At 41.8% G+C, this 15,501-nt stretch overlaps 1 protein-coding gene across 1 annotated transcript in view; it reads right to left on the bottom strand.

Annotated features, from left to right (window-relative positions):
• The window catches only part of ARSB (arylsulfatase B), a 117,516-nt gene that overhangs the window by 49,199 nt on the left and 52,816 nt on the right, over window positions 1-15,501 (bottom strand). The window contains 2 exon segments of the mRNA XM_005286439.4: window positions 2,689-2,812; window positions 2,815-2,931. Coding sequence (XP_005286496.2) covers window positions 2,689-2,812; window positions 2,815-2,931 — 241 coding nt within the window.

Here is a 15,501-nt window from a genome sequence, read left to right as displayed (position 1 = left end):
CCTTCACTGGCCATTCCCCTCCATGGCATGTGGGAGCGAGGGGGTGGAAGACCTGGGCCCACCCACTACTCCAGGTCCCAACCCAGGGACCCTCTATGTGGCAGTCATGCGCTGCGTATCCTTCAACCCTCGCCGTCCGTTTTCCTGGGCCACTTCCCCGTAGCACTAGCACCTTCTCTGCCCCTGTATCAGGGCCTCTGTCTTTCAGCCAGTCAGGTTTGAGCTCCCTCTCACTCCCCTGACTCAGCCCAGCATTGCTCTGTCCCTCAACCCTTCAGGGACCCAGTCCTTCTCCCTGGGCTCCCAAGAGGGAGCTGCCTCCTCTGCCCTGATTGGCTGCTCACTGCAGCTCCTCTCTGATTGGCTGTCTGCTGTGCAGCCTCCCCAGGGCTGATTTTAACACTTTCTCCAACAGTGTGGGGCAGACGCCCCATCACACTTCCCAGTTACAGAGCTCAACTGCTATGTGGCTTAGCACCTCACAGGACAGCTTCAGCAAGTTATCCAGCTAGCAGCTGGATACTGTAGTTTTTGTCAGGGACACTTATTGAGTGCACAAGACAGCAAGGATATGAAGGCTCAACTAAGGTTCTCAGACTCCATATCTTTGTATTTCGGTATTTTCTAGTGATTAGATTTAAAAAAAATATATAAACATAGGTTAGAATTCTCTGGCTTTAGGATATTTGTTTTTAAGGTACAATGTTCTATTAAGTTGCATGCTCTCTCTCTCTCTCTCTCTCTCACTTACTTACACACACACACACACTTACTTACACTTATAGGAAGAGGGTTTTTTTTGTGGGGACTATTATAGTGTATTCCACCACCAGCTCAGTTGTGTGTTCTTAATGCAGGCGAAACTCTGATTATCTTCAAAGGGAATTTTGTTTATATAAAAACAGCAGAACTGTATTCTGTGGGGCAGATTCTCTGCTGATATAAACTGATGTACGTCTGTAGAAATCAAAGGCTAATTTATGCCAGCCAAGAGTACGGCCTTCTATTTTCAACCATGGTGTATTTTTAAAGCATAATGAAAGGTTATTGTTTATTGGTGAATTTGAATACAACATTTGTATAGGAACTTTAACAGAACAGAGTTTCATTTAAACTAGGCAAAAAGTAGCCTTGGGAAGAAGTCCAAGGTTTTCCAGAGTAAATGTGTTTGTCTTGTTTTTGGTAATGACCTGGTGTCACTAAGGACATTTTTGTTCTCTCTCTCTCTCTTTTTTTTTTTTTTTACGTCTTGCACATATTGTATTTTCCTGGATCACATTTCCTCACACTTCCTTAAAATTTTTTTTATGTATATTGGAAAAAATATTATGACATGCTTCACTTAAGACATCATTTTCTTCTGCTTCAATTTGTATCACAGTGCAACTAGCTGTGATAATCTTTTCCCAACAAATATTTTGTCTGTGGGATCATACATAACTTTTAGTATTTAAGAATGTAATTTTAAATTATTTCCTTTCCTATGTCACAAGCAGTTGTAGACAAAGTCTACAGATTAAGAATGTTTACTTTTTAAGATTAACTGCTATTACAGAATATATGCTAATCTTCCAATATACTATACTGTAGTGATTCTCAACCAGGGGCCCAGGGCCCTCTGGGGGGCTGCCAGCAGGTTTCAGAGGCTCCGCCAAGCAGGGTTGGCATTAGACTTGCTGGGGCCCAGGGTAGAAAGCCAAACCTCCACCACATGGGGCTGAAGCCCTGGACCCCGTTACCCGAGGCTGAAGCCGAAGCCTAAGCAACCTCTCAAATCTGGGAGGGGAGGGGGAGCTATGTAGCTAGCATCTTGAATGGTCCTTAAGTGACTCAAACTATATTCAAATATCACTGAATGAAGCCACTCCTTAGAAGGGAGGGAATGGAATTTAGGCAGCTAGCTAGCACATAGCATGAAAGTATAAAAGGGAGGAATAAAGGAATTTAGACCAAGGTCACCAGGAAAACTCCTACTCTTGCAAAAAAGTTGCAAAGGGCTTTTAATTACATGCAGAAACCCAGATTCTGAGAGCTCCATAACCCATGTGTGGTAGGATAAACCTCAGGGAATTGCATCTTTGGAAGAACAAAGGACTAAATAAACATTAGCAAGAGCTAATTCTATATTCATAGAGTTTAAGGGCAGAAGGGACAATTCTATCATCCTGTCTGACATCCTATATATCACAGGCCATTAAATTTCACCCAGTTACCCCAGTGTTGAGGACCAATACCTTGCCTATGACTAAAGTGCAATGTCCAGAAAGGCATCCAGTCTTGATCTGAAGACACCAGCGGATGGAGAATCCACCATTTCAATTGGTAGTTTGTTCTAAATGTTAATCACCCTCATTGTTAAAAATGTGTAAGTAATCTATTCTCTTCCATTCTATTCAGGTTATCATGCTACATCTGTCATCATGGCATCTGAGCACATCTTCCAGAAATGCATTAAGTAACATTACTGGCATCTTTCATTTATGGTGCTTTCTTCATTCCTGTTCTCCTCCTGGAGGAAAAATGTGTAGGGGATTTAAACCTCTCCTTTTATTTAGCAAATTACTTTTTTCAATCTTATTTAGGATCAAATATATGTCTCTGTTTCTCCCAATTTCAGGTCTGTTGCTCTTGCTGATAAAACTCTTATCTTAGCAGGATTCTGACACAGTTATTTGAAATGCAAGTTACCTGATAGTTTTCCACACATCAAAGCCATCCAGAGGCTTAGTGCTGTTTATATGTCCCCCAGCAAGATTTACTAGAGTCGGCAGCCAGTCAGAGATGTGGATCAGTTCATGACTTTCTACTCCCTCTGTTTCAGTAAAGGACTTGCAACAAATCCTACTCCTCTCACTCCTCCTTCCCAGAGCGTCCACTTTCTTCCTCTTAGAGGCCAGTTATTTCCACCTCCCAAAGTCTGTCCTCCATTATCTGGAAATTACAGGTAAGCAAAATAAATGATTTTTAAGACAAGTATTTTATAATGTGTTCATTTTAAACAAATTTACATAACACAGGGATATCACAATCACTACTAATGCTAAATTCTACCAACAACTTCAGTTACATATACTACTACTCAATATTTTCTGTAATGCTTTGTATCTTCAAAGCATATTACAAATATTAGCTAAACCCTCACAAAATCTTGCAGGAGTTACATATTCAAATGTGAACAAAAACATAACGTGGCAGGAGAAGAGAGTGAATATTACTTTTCAGGTGCAAAAAAAGCTTACCAACGTTTACAAGAGTCGGTGAGTGAGTTTTAAGTTTTTTAGGTCTATAGGTTTATGTAACTAAACTTGACCTATAAGAAAACATACTCATGTCAGTTTCTTTCCACTGTTTTCAGGGCACAAGTGTTAGATGAACCAGAACTATTTTCAAAAGTTTTAAAGGTACACAAAGCAAAGCTGGTTTTTTCCTCCTCTAAGCCTTTTAATCTACTGCCTGCTTTAGTTTTAACTATAATTGTATGATGTGATTAAAAACCAGGAATGGAACAATTGTGGGAGCAAAGGAACAAGAGGTGCTGTGTCTGATAAACCAGAGAAGACAGCCTTACTATCCTCACAATGAAGCCAAAATGATCTCATTCCTATTTAATTAACTAGGGATCAGTGTAAATTCCTGCTGTAGACACATAATCAGTTTAACCTGAGCAAGAAGGGGGATTTCCTTTGCTAAGGGATAAAGGGACTTTATCTGTGTGACATCTCCAAGGTGGATACAAAGGGAATGAAAACTAAAGTTTATTGAATTCTTCAGTCTGATCCTAGAATAATAAAATAAACTTTAAAAATAATAATGTACATTTTTATTGCACTTTTCATCCCAAAATGCTTCAGAGACTGAGAAATAAAACACTGCTGAAAGGCAGCCATTTGTTTTCTGGAGGGTGGCAGCCAAGTAGGAAACTAGTATGCAAACTGGCAGCCTAAGTTAGGCCCTTAAATCCATATTTAGGTACTTAAAGAAATGGCCCAATATTTCAAAAGAGCAAAGCATTTTGTGGCCCTCACCTGACTTGAAAAGAAACTGCTGGGTGCTCAGCACTTTTGAAAAATCAAACCACTTATTTAAGTGTTTGAATATGAATTATGAGCACCCAGCTAAAAGCCTTGCCCTAACATCCACACAAAGAAGACAAGATATTAGCTTTTATGGAATCAAAGATCTACACACAGTAAGTACATGCAACTCAACTTATCACCCTTTATAGGGCCAGGGGATGAATCTTTGGGATTTGAACTGTGGTTTCAGGAGACTAGATTCTTCAGTGTTCTAAAGTCTGCAGCCAGAGTTTGTGCCTAGGGAACTTTTACTAGCAGAGGAAATGTCCACCACCTCTTGAGCCAGCTTCTCCTTCCATCATTGGTGAAAGCAGATGGAGAGGATGTGTTAGGGGCATTGCAGGGGAAAGGCAGATCATGAGTAGTGCAGAGAGCGAGCCGAGCCAAGCCCTCCTACAGATTTAATTTATAGTGGGTGACCAGCAGGTGACCGAGAGGATCAGCGAGTCACCCAGCCACTCCCTGCAGCACCTATCTCCACTACACCTGAGCAGAGAATCAAACTCTAGGTATTTTAAACCTGCTGCTGTCACACAAAAATATATCTGTTATATATCTGCCTATTACTAGCTTGCAGGTTTACTTTGTTTTAAAAGATAACAACTTAAATATTAAGCAAATTCTGATAGATCACTATCTTATAGAACAGTGAAAAAAAAGTTTTCTATTTCATGGGCCTTATCCAAATCTCTCTCATAGTTAAATAATACTTTCCTCAGACCAATGTCTGTCCCCTCTGAAATTTTGTTCAGGTCCTTCATGTTATGTCAATTTCATTACACTGTGGACTTCTTGGATCAGGAACCCTGTCTAGTTTATAACCTGTACAGAGCTCAGAATATTGTCACCACTCAGACTGTATATCAACATAAACATAAAAATAATTAAAACAACATGCAACATGAGTTTCCTTCCTTGGTCATTTTATCTGACATATACATTAAAAATAGACAATATATGAAACTCATTTATACTTCTTCATTTTCTTCTTGGTAATAGTTACTTTCCCTCCCTCTCCCCCATTAGGAATCCTTTTTCAAGAGACCTCTTCTGTTTCACTTCCTGACTAAATTACCAAGAAATTTTTTTTTGGGGGGGGGGGGGGGGGGGGGGAGAGAGGGAAAAGACTGATTTTTGTTTTGGTTTGGGTTCCCTCCCCACCATAAACCCATTAAGGAAGTATTATTTTTGTTCCAACAGATATTATGTGCCTCAAGTCAGAAGAAAACCTAACAACTTTGGTGGGTGGTTTTAAAAATAGATGCAACAGCTCCCATACTACTAAACAGAACATTACTGGGTGTTTTTTTAGCATCTGGGTAATTTCTAATCGTAATTATCTCTTCAAACATCAATAATGAAATGAGAGCATCAACATGTAAAAAGCAAATTATAAACCCCTGAAAGAACATAGTAGCATAGTGCTAAAATATATTGTAAATAAAAATAGTAACCAAGAAAACAGTATTCAAGTTTGTACATGGGGGGAGAGTTTTGGGGTCAGTAGGGGATGAGAATTACTTCTGTAAAGTTTTGTCAGGTGAAAGATTATAATCATATTCAGGGTACACGGAAACTATTTCTCAAACCTCCTCTTCTAGGAGAAGCCTATGCAGGAAGTGGTGGCTAGTTTATTCAAGCAGCACTTGAACACCACCAATATCTTACACTCTTTCCATGTGTTGACAGATGATCATACAGCCATAGATAGTAGGCAAATGTCATGCTAATTCTGTTAGATATATCCATGGTTTTTGAGAGTTGATCACAAGGTGCCAATGACTCACCTTCATAGCCTGGCATGGGTAGTTGCACCCGTTTCATACAATTTATAGACAACAAAAGGGCTCTAGACAACTTGGCCATATCTTAGAAAATACAATCAAGCTGATAAACCAAAAACCAACAGAGCTCCCTCTCCAAAACCCGAGGGTAGGATAGCTGCTTCTCTTTCCAGGGAGCTTTATCACATGGAGTTCTGTAGGCCTTTATCTACCCCTGCTTCTATTCGATGTGTGTAGTCCCCCAATACAAAATGTTAAGGCTTCAGTGACAACAGTAGGCAGATGAGCTCCAACTCCCTTTAATTCACAACAAAGGTAGACAGCCTACCATCACAGTGTCTGAGAGAAATAAGTAACTGGATGAAAAGCAGCTGGCTCATAATCAAACGGAGGTAGTGCTAGTGGAAGCACTTTAAAAAAAACTGGCTACAGCAATGACTTCAGCCTATACTGAGGGCACTGATCCCCAGATTGTCAGAGTAGTGCAGTCTTGGGAGCCATATTGGACCTTAACTGCTCATGGATGTTCAGACAGCAGTAGCCAGAAATGCCAAAGAGAGCGTCAGGTGCCTTTCCTTTAAGATACAGACCCATCCACAGTATTTGCCACATCCAGCCTAGATTACTGAAAAGTATTATACACAAGGTGGATTGATTTAAATTAAAGCGATATTAAAGATAAATTGAAGAGCTCCTGTATGAAACTGCAGAAAAACCTGAGAATCTCTAGATTAAGTTTAGAAGCATGAGCAACAAGGGTGATGTCATGGTGGGAGTCTGCTATAGACCACCAGACCAAGGGGATGAAGTGGACGAGGCTTTCTTCAGGCAAGTATCAGAAGTTACTAGATCACAGCCCTGGTTCTCTTGGGAGACTTCAATCACCCTGATATCTGCTGGGAGAGCAATACAGCGGTGCATAGAAAATTCAGGAAGTTTTTGGAAAATGTAGGGGACAATTTCCTGGCGCAAGTGATGGAGGAACCAACTAGGGGCATAGCTCTTCTTGACCTGCTGCTCACAGAGAAGAATTAGTAGGGGAAGCAAAAGTGGATGGGAACCTGGGAGGCAGTGACCATGAGATGGTCGAGTTCAGGATCCTGACAAAAGGAAGAAAGGAGAGCAGCAGAATACGGACCCTGGACTTCAGAAAAGCAAACTTTGACTCCCTCAGGGAACTGACTGGCAGGATCCCCTGGAGAATAACATGAGGGGGAACCAGGAGTCCAGGAGAGCCGACTGTATTTTAAAGAATCCTTATTGAGGTTGCAGGAACAAACCATCCCGATGTGTAGAAAGAATAGTAAATATGGCAGGCAACCACCTTGGTTTAACAGTGAAATCCCTGCTGATCTTAAACACAAAAAAGAAGCTTACAAGAAGTAGAAGCTTGGACAAATGACATGGGAGGAGTATAAAAATATTGCTCAGGCATGCAGGAGTGAAATCAGGAAGGTCAAATCACAATTGGAGTTGCAGCTAGCAAGGGATGTTAAGAGTAACAAGAAGGGTTTCTACAGGTATGTTAGCAACAAGAAGGTGGTCAGGGAAAGTGTGGGTCCCTTACTGAATGGGGGAGACAACCTAGTGACAGAGGATGTGGAAAAAGCTAAGGTACTCAATGCTTTTTTTGCCTCTGTCTTCACGAACAAGGTCAGCTCCCAGACTACTGCACTGGGCAGCACAGTATGGGGAGGAGGTGATTAGCCCTCTGTGGAGAAAGAAGTGGTTCAGGACTATGTAGAAAAGCTGGACGAGCACAAGTCCATGGGGCTGGATGCACTGCATTCGAGGGTGCTTAAGGAGTTGGCTGATGTGATTGCAGAGCCATTGGCCACTATCTTTGAAAACTCATGGCGATCGGGGGAGGTCCCGGATGACTGGAAAAGGGCTAATGTAGTCCTCAAGGAATCAATTTTGAAGCACTTCGAGGAGAGGTATACATACAATACGATGGGGGCTAATTTAGCTACAGCTAATCAGGAAAGAGATCTTGGAGTCATCATGGATAGTTCTCTGAAGACGTCCACGCAGTGTGCAGCGGCAGTCAAAAAAGCAAACAGGATGTTAGGAATAGTTAAAAAAGGGATAGAGAATAAGACAGAGAATATCTTATTGCCCTTATATAAATCCATGGTACGCCCACATCTTGAATACTCTGTACAGGTGTGGTCTCCGCATTAGAAAAGGTTCAGAGAAGGCCAACTAAAATGATTAGGGGTTTGGAACGGGTCCCATATGAACAGAGATTAAAGAGGCTAGGACTTTTCAGCTTGGAAAAGAGGAGACTAAGGGCTTGACTACACTTGCGAGTTAGAGTGCATTAAAGCAGCCCCGGGCACCCTAGCTCACTACCCGTCCACACTGGCAAGGCACGTAGAGCGCTCTGACTCCAAGGCTAGAGCGCTCCTGTTACTCCACCTTGGCAAGAAGATTAACGCTTGGTGCGCCTTGGCTGAAACGCCCGGGTGTCAGTGTGAACAAGGTGTTGCATTACTGCACTCTGATCAACCTCCGGAAACGTCCCATAATCCCCTTAAGTCATGTGGCCACTCTGGTCATTGTTTTGGAATCACTGCAGGAATGCGGCTATGCCCTTTGAAAGCTCCGTTTCTGACAGCCAGCATGCTTATCTGCTCCGAGACAAAGCAACCATTACTGTGGAATTCTGTGTATGAGAGAGAGAGGTGGGGGGGAGCAGGGGGTCTGCTGCTGTCTGAACTTACAAGACAGCATGCTGACATGCTCTCAGCCCCCCCAAAACCCACTCTCTCTCCCCCCACATACACACAACACATTCCCTGTCACACTCCACCCCACCCCACCCCACCCCACCTCCCCATTTGAAAAGCACGGTGCAGCCACTTGCATGCTGGGATAGCTACCACAATGCACTGCTCTCTGTGGCCATTGCAAGAGGTGCTAATGTGTCCACACCAGTGCGCTTGCAGTTGTCAGTGTGGACAGATTGCAGCGCTTTCCCTACTGCACTCTACAAAGGCTGGTTTAACTCAAAGCGCTCTACATCTGCAAGTGTAGCCATGCCCTAAGGGGGATATGATAGAGGTATATAAAATTGTGAGTGGTGTGGAGAAAGTGAACAAGGAAAAGTTATTTACTTGTTCCCATAATATCAGAACTAGGGGCCATCAAATGAAATTAATGGGCAGCAGGTTTAAAACAAATAAAAGGAAGTTCTTCTTTACACAGCGCACAGTCAACCTGTGGAACTCCTTACCTGAGGAGGTTGTGAAGGCTAGGACTATAACAGGGTTTAAAAGAGAACTAGATAAATTCATGGAAGTTAAGTCCATTAATGGTTATTAGCCAGGATGGGTAAGGAATGGTGTACTAGCCGCTGTTTGTCAGAGAGCGGAGATGGATGGTAGGATTACCTGTTAGGTTCATGCCCTCTGGGGAACCTGGCATTGGCCACTGTCGGCAGACAGGATACTGTGCTGGATGGACCTTTCGTCTGACCCAGTATGGCCATTCTTATGTTCTTAGGAAAGTGATCAGGAACAGTCAGCATGGATTCACCAAGGGCAAGTCATGCCTGACTAACCTAATTGCCTTCTATGATGAGATAACTGGCTCTGTGGATGAGGGGAAAGCAGTGGATGTGTTATTCCTTGACTTTAGCAAAGCTTTTGATATGGTCTCCCACAGTATTCTTGCCAGCAAGTTAAAAAAGTATGGGCTGGATGAATAGACTATAAGGTGGATAGAAAGCTGTCTAGATCATCGGGTTCAACAGGTAGTGATCAATGGCTTCATGTCTAGTTGGCAGCCGGTATCAAGCAGAGTGCCCCAAGGGTCAGTGCTGGGGCTGGTTTTGTTCAATATCTTCATTAATGATCTGGGGCAGGGGTAGGCAACTTATGGCACGCATGCCAAAGGTGGCACGCGAGCGGATTTTCAGTGGCACTCACACTGCCCGGGTCCTGGCCACCAGTCTGGGGGGCTCTGCATTTTAATTTAATTTTAAATGAAGCTTCTTAAACATTAAAAACCTTGTTGTATGTAAAGTAAACAATAGTTTAGTTATATATTATAGACTTATAGAAAAAGACCTTCTAAAAACATTAAAATGTATTACTGGCACACAAAACCTTAAATCAGAGTGAATAAATGAAGACTCAGCACACCACTTCTGAAAGGTTGCTGACCCCTGATCTGGAGGATGGCATGGATTGCACCCTCAGCAAGTTTGCAGATGACACTAAACTGGGAGGAGTCGTAGATACACTGGAGGGTAGGGATAGGATACAGAGGGACCTAGACAAATTAGAGGACTGGGCCAAAAGAAATTTGATGAGGTTCAGCAAGGACAAGTGCAGAGTCCTGCACTTAGGATGGAAGAATCCCATGCACTGCTACAGACTAGGGACTGAATGGGTAGGCAGCAGTTCTGCAGAAAAGGACCTAGGGGTTGCAGTGGACGAGAAGCTGGATATGAGTCAACAGTGTGCCCTTGTTGCCATGAAGGTTAATGGCATTTTGGGCTGTATAAGTAGGAGCAATGCCAGCAGATCGAGGGACGTGATCATTCCCCTCTCTTCGGTATTGGTGAGGCCGCATCTGGACTACTGTGTCCAGGGGCGGCTCTATGTATTTTGCCACCCCAAGCACGGCAGTCAGGCGGCTTTCGGCAGCAAGCCTGAGGGAGGTCCACTGGTAATGCGGATTCGGCGGCATGCCTGCAGGAGGTCCGCCGGTCCTGCACCTTCAGCGTACCCGCCACCGAATTGCCGCCAAAGCCGCGGGACCAGCGGACCTCCCGCAGGCATGCCGCCAAAGGCAGCCTGACTGCCGCCCTCACAGCGACCGGCATGCTGCCCCTTGCGGCTTGCCGCCCCAGGCACGCGCTTGGTGCACTGCTGCCTGGAGCCGCCCCTGACTGTGTCCAGTTTTGGGCCCCACACTACAAGAAGGATGTGGAAAAATTGGAAAGAGTACAGCAGAGGGCAACAAAAATGATTAGGGGGTTGGCACACATGACTTATGAGGAGAGGCTGAGGAAACTGGGATTATTTAGTCTGCAGAAGAGAAGAATGGGGGGATTCTGCTGCTTTCAACTATCTGAAAGGGGGTTCCAGAGAGTATGGATCTAGACTGCTCTCAGTGGTGGCAGATGACAGAACAAGGAGTAATGGTCTCAAGTTGCAGTGGGGGAGGTTTAGGTTGGATAGTAGGAAAAACTTTTTCAGTAGGAGGGTGGTGAAGCACTGGAATGGGTTACCTAGGGAGGTGGTGGAATCTCCATCCTTAGAGGTTTTTAAGGCCCAGCTTGACAAAGCTCTGGCTGGGATGATTTAGTTGGGGATTGGTCCTGCTTTGAGCAGGAAGTTGGACTAAATGACCTCCTGAGGTCCTTTCCATCCCTGATATTCTATAATTCTATTCTATGATATAAATCACTGATTTTAATTATGATTTAAATCAGCAAGCAGGAAACCTTGCTTTGAATAATTGATTTTAATATGTCTAGTACTTTTTTATCAGAGGGGTAGCCGTGTTAGTCTGGATCTGTAAAAAGCAACAGAGAGTCCTTTAAGACTAAACAGATGTATTGGAGCATAAGCTTTCGTGGGTGAATACATGTGTCTGATGAAGTAGGTATTCACCCACAAAAGCTTATGCTCCAATACATCTGTTAGTCTTAAAGGTGCCACAGGACTCTCTGTTGCTTAGTACTTTTTTGTTATTTTCCTAAAGAAAGGTTGATAACCATTAAAACATTTTGATTTGCAACTAAATGTAGCCTTTGCACTTAGTTTGGTGTTACTGTTTGTTAACCAGGAGGGTATACTATATCTATATTCATTTATTTAAATAACTGTGTAGCTAAGGCACTATTTCATTCACGATACTGCTGAAATTGCAGATCCTGCAATATTAGGTTTCCTCCGCAATTTTGATCTTAATTAGCTTACTTTGCACAGTCCACAATTTTGCATATATTTTGAGCATGCAATTAGTACTGCACTAACATTCAGTGCCTGTAAAATGTACAAGGCTAACATGACTGGACTTGATTTCTACAGCACTTGTGTTAAGACTTTTAGTCTTCTGAATTTTATGTTGTACTGGTCACTTTTTTTTTTAAATGAATGTAATATAGTTGCAGCAAAAATGTCTGGTTATCCAAAAAATTAGCAGGCATAACATAATACTTGAGTATTTATATCGTTCCAGCAAATTTTTGATAAACAAAAAGAACTACTATGGCTTTTCCAAATTACCACTATTAATAAAGGTCCATTATTACTTTTCCGCAATTTTCCACATCTTGTCTCTAACTCAGCTGTAATTATTTGAAGATCATCCTGCAATTCAAGAAGGCCTTATATATAGCTTAATTTACAAGACTCAATTTTCCCCATTATGTTAGAAAATGGTGAATGATGCATTTCTTGTTTACTAGAGGATTAATTCTTTTTTACTTATCTTGACACAAATTCTCTATTTGGATAGATATTCAAATCAATTAAAAATGCACAAAGATAGCTCTTTAAATTTATTATTATTATTATTATTAAAATAAAACTACGTAAATGTGCTAGACAAGAAAAAAATGGAACAAATGTTTTAAATGCAAAACAGTTATTAAACAAAGGAAGTATTATTTATAATTAGTGAATTTAACTGGTTGTTTCTGGTCACCATATCCTTCAAGATTTTAGATTGGCACATCTCATCCTCTCACATCTAGTTTTTAGTCAAAGACTGGAAGAAGAAAACAAGCTTTCCTGCTTTTTCAACTCCCATTAGTTTCTTAACTTTGAATGAACTAGTCATTGAATTGAACTAGTTGAATACATTGAAATGAAGAAAAAATTCTCTCTCTGCACCTGCAGAAGAGGTTACTGCTGTCAAAAGCTGCTGTAGCATTTCAATCAGCTCTGGTTCCAGGTGCTTAGCCAGTGGACTTCACCAGTTCAGTGGTTTGGCTTTGGATGAAACTTGGCAACAAACATGTAATGCTTAATATTTTTTATATTTAATTCAAATGATTTTAATATAAGAACATAAGAATGGCCAGACTAGGCCAGACCAAAGGTCCATCTAGCCCAGTATCCTGTCTTCCGACAGTAGCCAATGCCAGGTGCCCCACAGGGAATGAAAAAACAGGTAATCATCAAGTGATCCACCCCTGTCACTCACTCACAATTTCTGGCAAACAGAGAGAGAGAGAGCGTGAGAGTGTGTGTGTGTGTGTGTGTGTGTGTGTGTAGGCTTTAACATAGGTTGTCAATTTTAAATAGGTTAATTCTAAAAGAAACCCACCTATTTAAAATTTAAAAGAATCCTTTTTAAAACCATTTTTTATCCACCCTCAGTATACCAGAATGGATGAAAGTTGCCATTGGGTCAACACACACATTGGCCATCCTCCTCAATAAGAGACCAACAAGTACATTTCAGTGGTGCTTCATATATCTACACTGTCTCCCTATCCAATTCCAGACCAATTTCAAAGACTGTGCTCTGTTCCTTAAAGCACTCAGGGGTTTAGGACCCTATCAGTCACCACCTCTTACCGTGACTCATTCTGACATGTTCGCTCACTTTGGGGCTGGGCATTCACAATGGAAGGCCTTCAGCTACAGAATTCTCGGCAATTGGAGATCAAGACAAGCCTTAGCCTTGCCACATTTAGAGTCCAGTTTAAGACCCCTATCTTTGCACAAGACCTTCAACAATAAAGATACTGCAGGATAGCTCAGTAAGCTCTCTCTTGGGAGACTAATAGACTTCCCACTTAGGAGAGCAGAAGAAATAATGGAGGAGTACAGACTATGTGCTGTATGCTTTCCAAAATCATAAGACAACATTTCTTGCTCCATTTGAAAGGGCTTACCATTTGAAAGGGTAAAAATAAAGTGAGGCTCAAGGGAGGATAAAACAGAAGAATGGTCATGATGTTAGCTGACACATGTAGTTCTACTTTTGGTGGGATTTTTCTTTGGTGGGAGCTGAAGGGTTTCCCAAACTCATTCCCTTCCCCCTTTGGTAGGAACAGAATCCTAGTATGACAGGTACATGCTTGATTTTTCATACTCAACTTGTAATTTTTTTATTCTTCTTCACCACATGTTCAGTCATGCTAGAAAAAGGACCTGTAATATTTCAGTTTCCTTTAGACTTATCTCAAGAAACTCTTCTCTTGATCCCAGGATAGTGCAGTAGTTTTATACTCTCACCCAGGGCTTCAAGCTGCTCCCAGCTTTGTGTTTACTGCTGCTTTTACATTTTCAAAGTGGATCATGTTTGGTTAGCGTTTAACAGTCACACTGTTTTCTTTAGTGGGTCAGCACCTCTCTGCTTCCCACCAATACAGATGACAGAGGGACAGATGAAGTCAGCCCATTGCCAGACCTGAAATTGTGACATTTATGTTGCCGCATCAAAACACTGATGAAATTCTGCATGCTGAGGACCATCTGGGGACCATGGATCTGCCCTAAATCCATCCATATTTATAACCTACAAGTTTTGGTGCAAAGAGATTCAAAAAGTAGTTAAATCCTCATTAAAATGTAGGACTTTCCTATAACTAGCACTGCACTGACAGGAGGAATAATGTGTTAGAAACTGAAGTTACTATTGAAAATAATGATGGTGGTTATGGAAAACCTAAAGAGTAGAGAACTGCCAAAATATCGGTTTTGGGTGTGAGCAATTGGAATTTTCTACCCAATAGCTTTATTTATTGGTGAAGCTTCCTAAACCTAATAAAACAGTAACATTTGGAGGCAAATATTTTACATTTATGTGAGTGCTATTAAAATATCCAAGTTATCAAAGGAAGAGTATGATTGTGGTGGTGATTATACACTGAATGTTCACATATGTTTCAGGGCAACTTTTTACTGTATTTAGCCTTAAGTGTTAGTGATGCAAAGCCAGGCATTACACAAAACACAGACTAGATAAACACTTTGACCCACACTAGTCAACACTAATTCAACTTTTCAACCAGATAAAAGAAAAACAGAGGGAGGATCCCTGCTGACCCAGCATTTGCACTGTAATGGAACTGGAAGCAGCAATATCTGCTTAATGTCACCAACAAAATAGATGGATACAGGGTAGAGAGCAAAACAAGGGCAAAAGTGACAAAGCATTAGCTTTCTGGGTGCTTTTAAGAGACAGTGCACTGCAGTACTCTAGCTTTTATATAGCTTAGATGTGGATTACTGTGGCGGTCCATATCAATTAGGGATTATGTTATGTGTAATGGTCATATGCTACTGGGATCCTAGGAAAATGTGCCATTCCTGATGGAATACGAAAGGGAAAAACATAATAGAAACCAAGACTACTTAGTCAGTAGTAAGAAAAGGAGGTGGGGCCCACAGCTGTTATAGTTTTAACATTATATGTATGTATAATATAAAAGGAGACAAAATAGCTCCCTTCAGGCTGCAGCTGCTAGTCTCTCCTAAACGGAAAGTATTACTTGTTCAAAAAACGTGCTGTAAAAGGTTTCAACAAAAGGGTGAACCCACACTAGTTAGATCAGTGTTAACCAGGCAACTATAAGTAGTAGCTCCTGTGGAAGGGGTTGGATTCCTTTCTGAGGGCCAGGAATCTGGGTGGATGTCTTACAAAGGTAGAGTCTATAGGCTTGAAAC

Source organism: Chrysemys picta, chromosome 6, assembly GCF_011386835.1.
Source record: "Chrysemys picta bellii isolate R12L10 chromosome 6, ASM1138683v2, whole genome shotgun sequence".
Classification (NCBI taxonomy): domain Eukaryota; kingdom Metazoa; phylum Chordata; order Testudines; family Emydidae; genus Chrysemys; species Chrysemys picta.
This window is presented reverse-complemented; position numbering and strand designations above follow the sequence as displayed.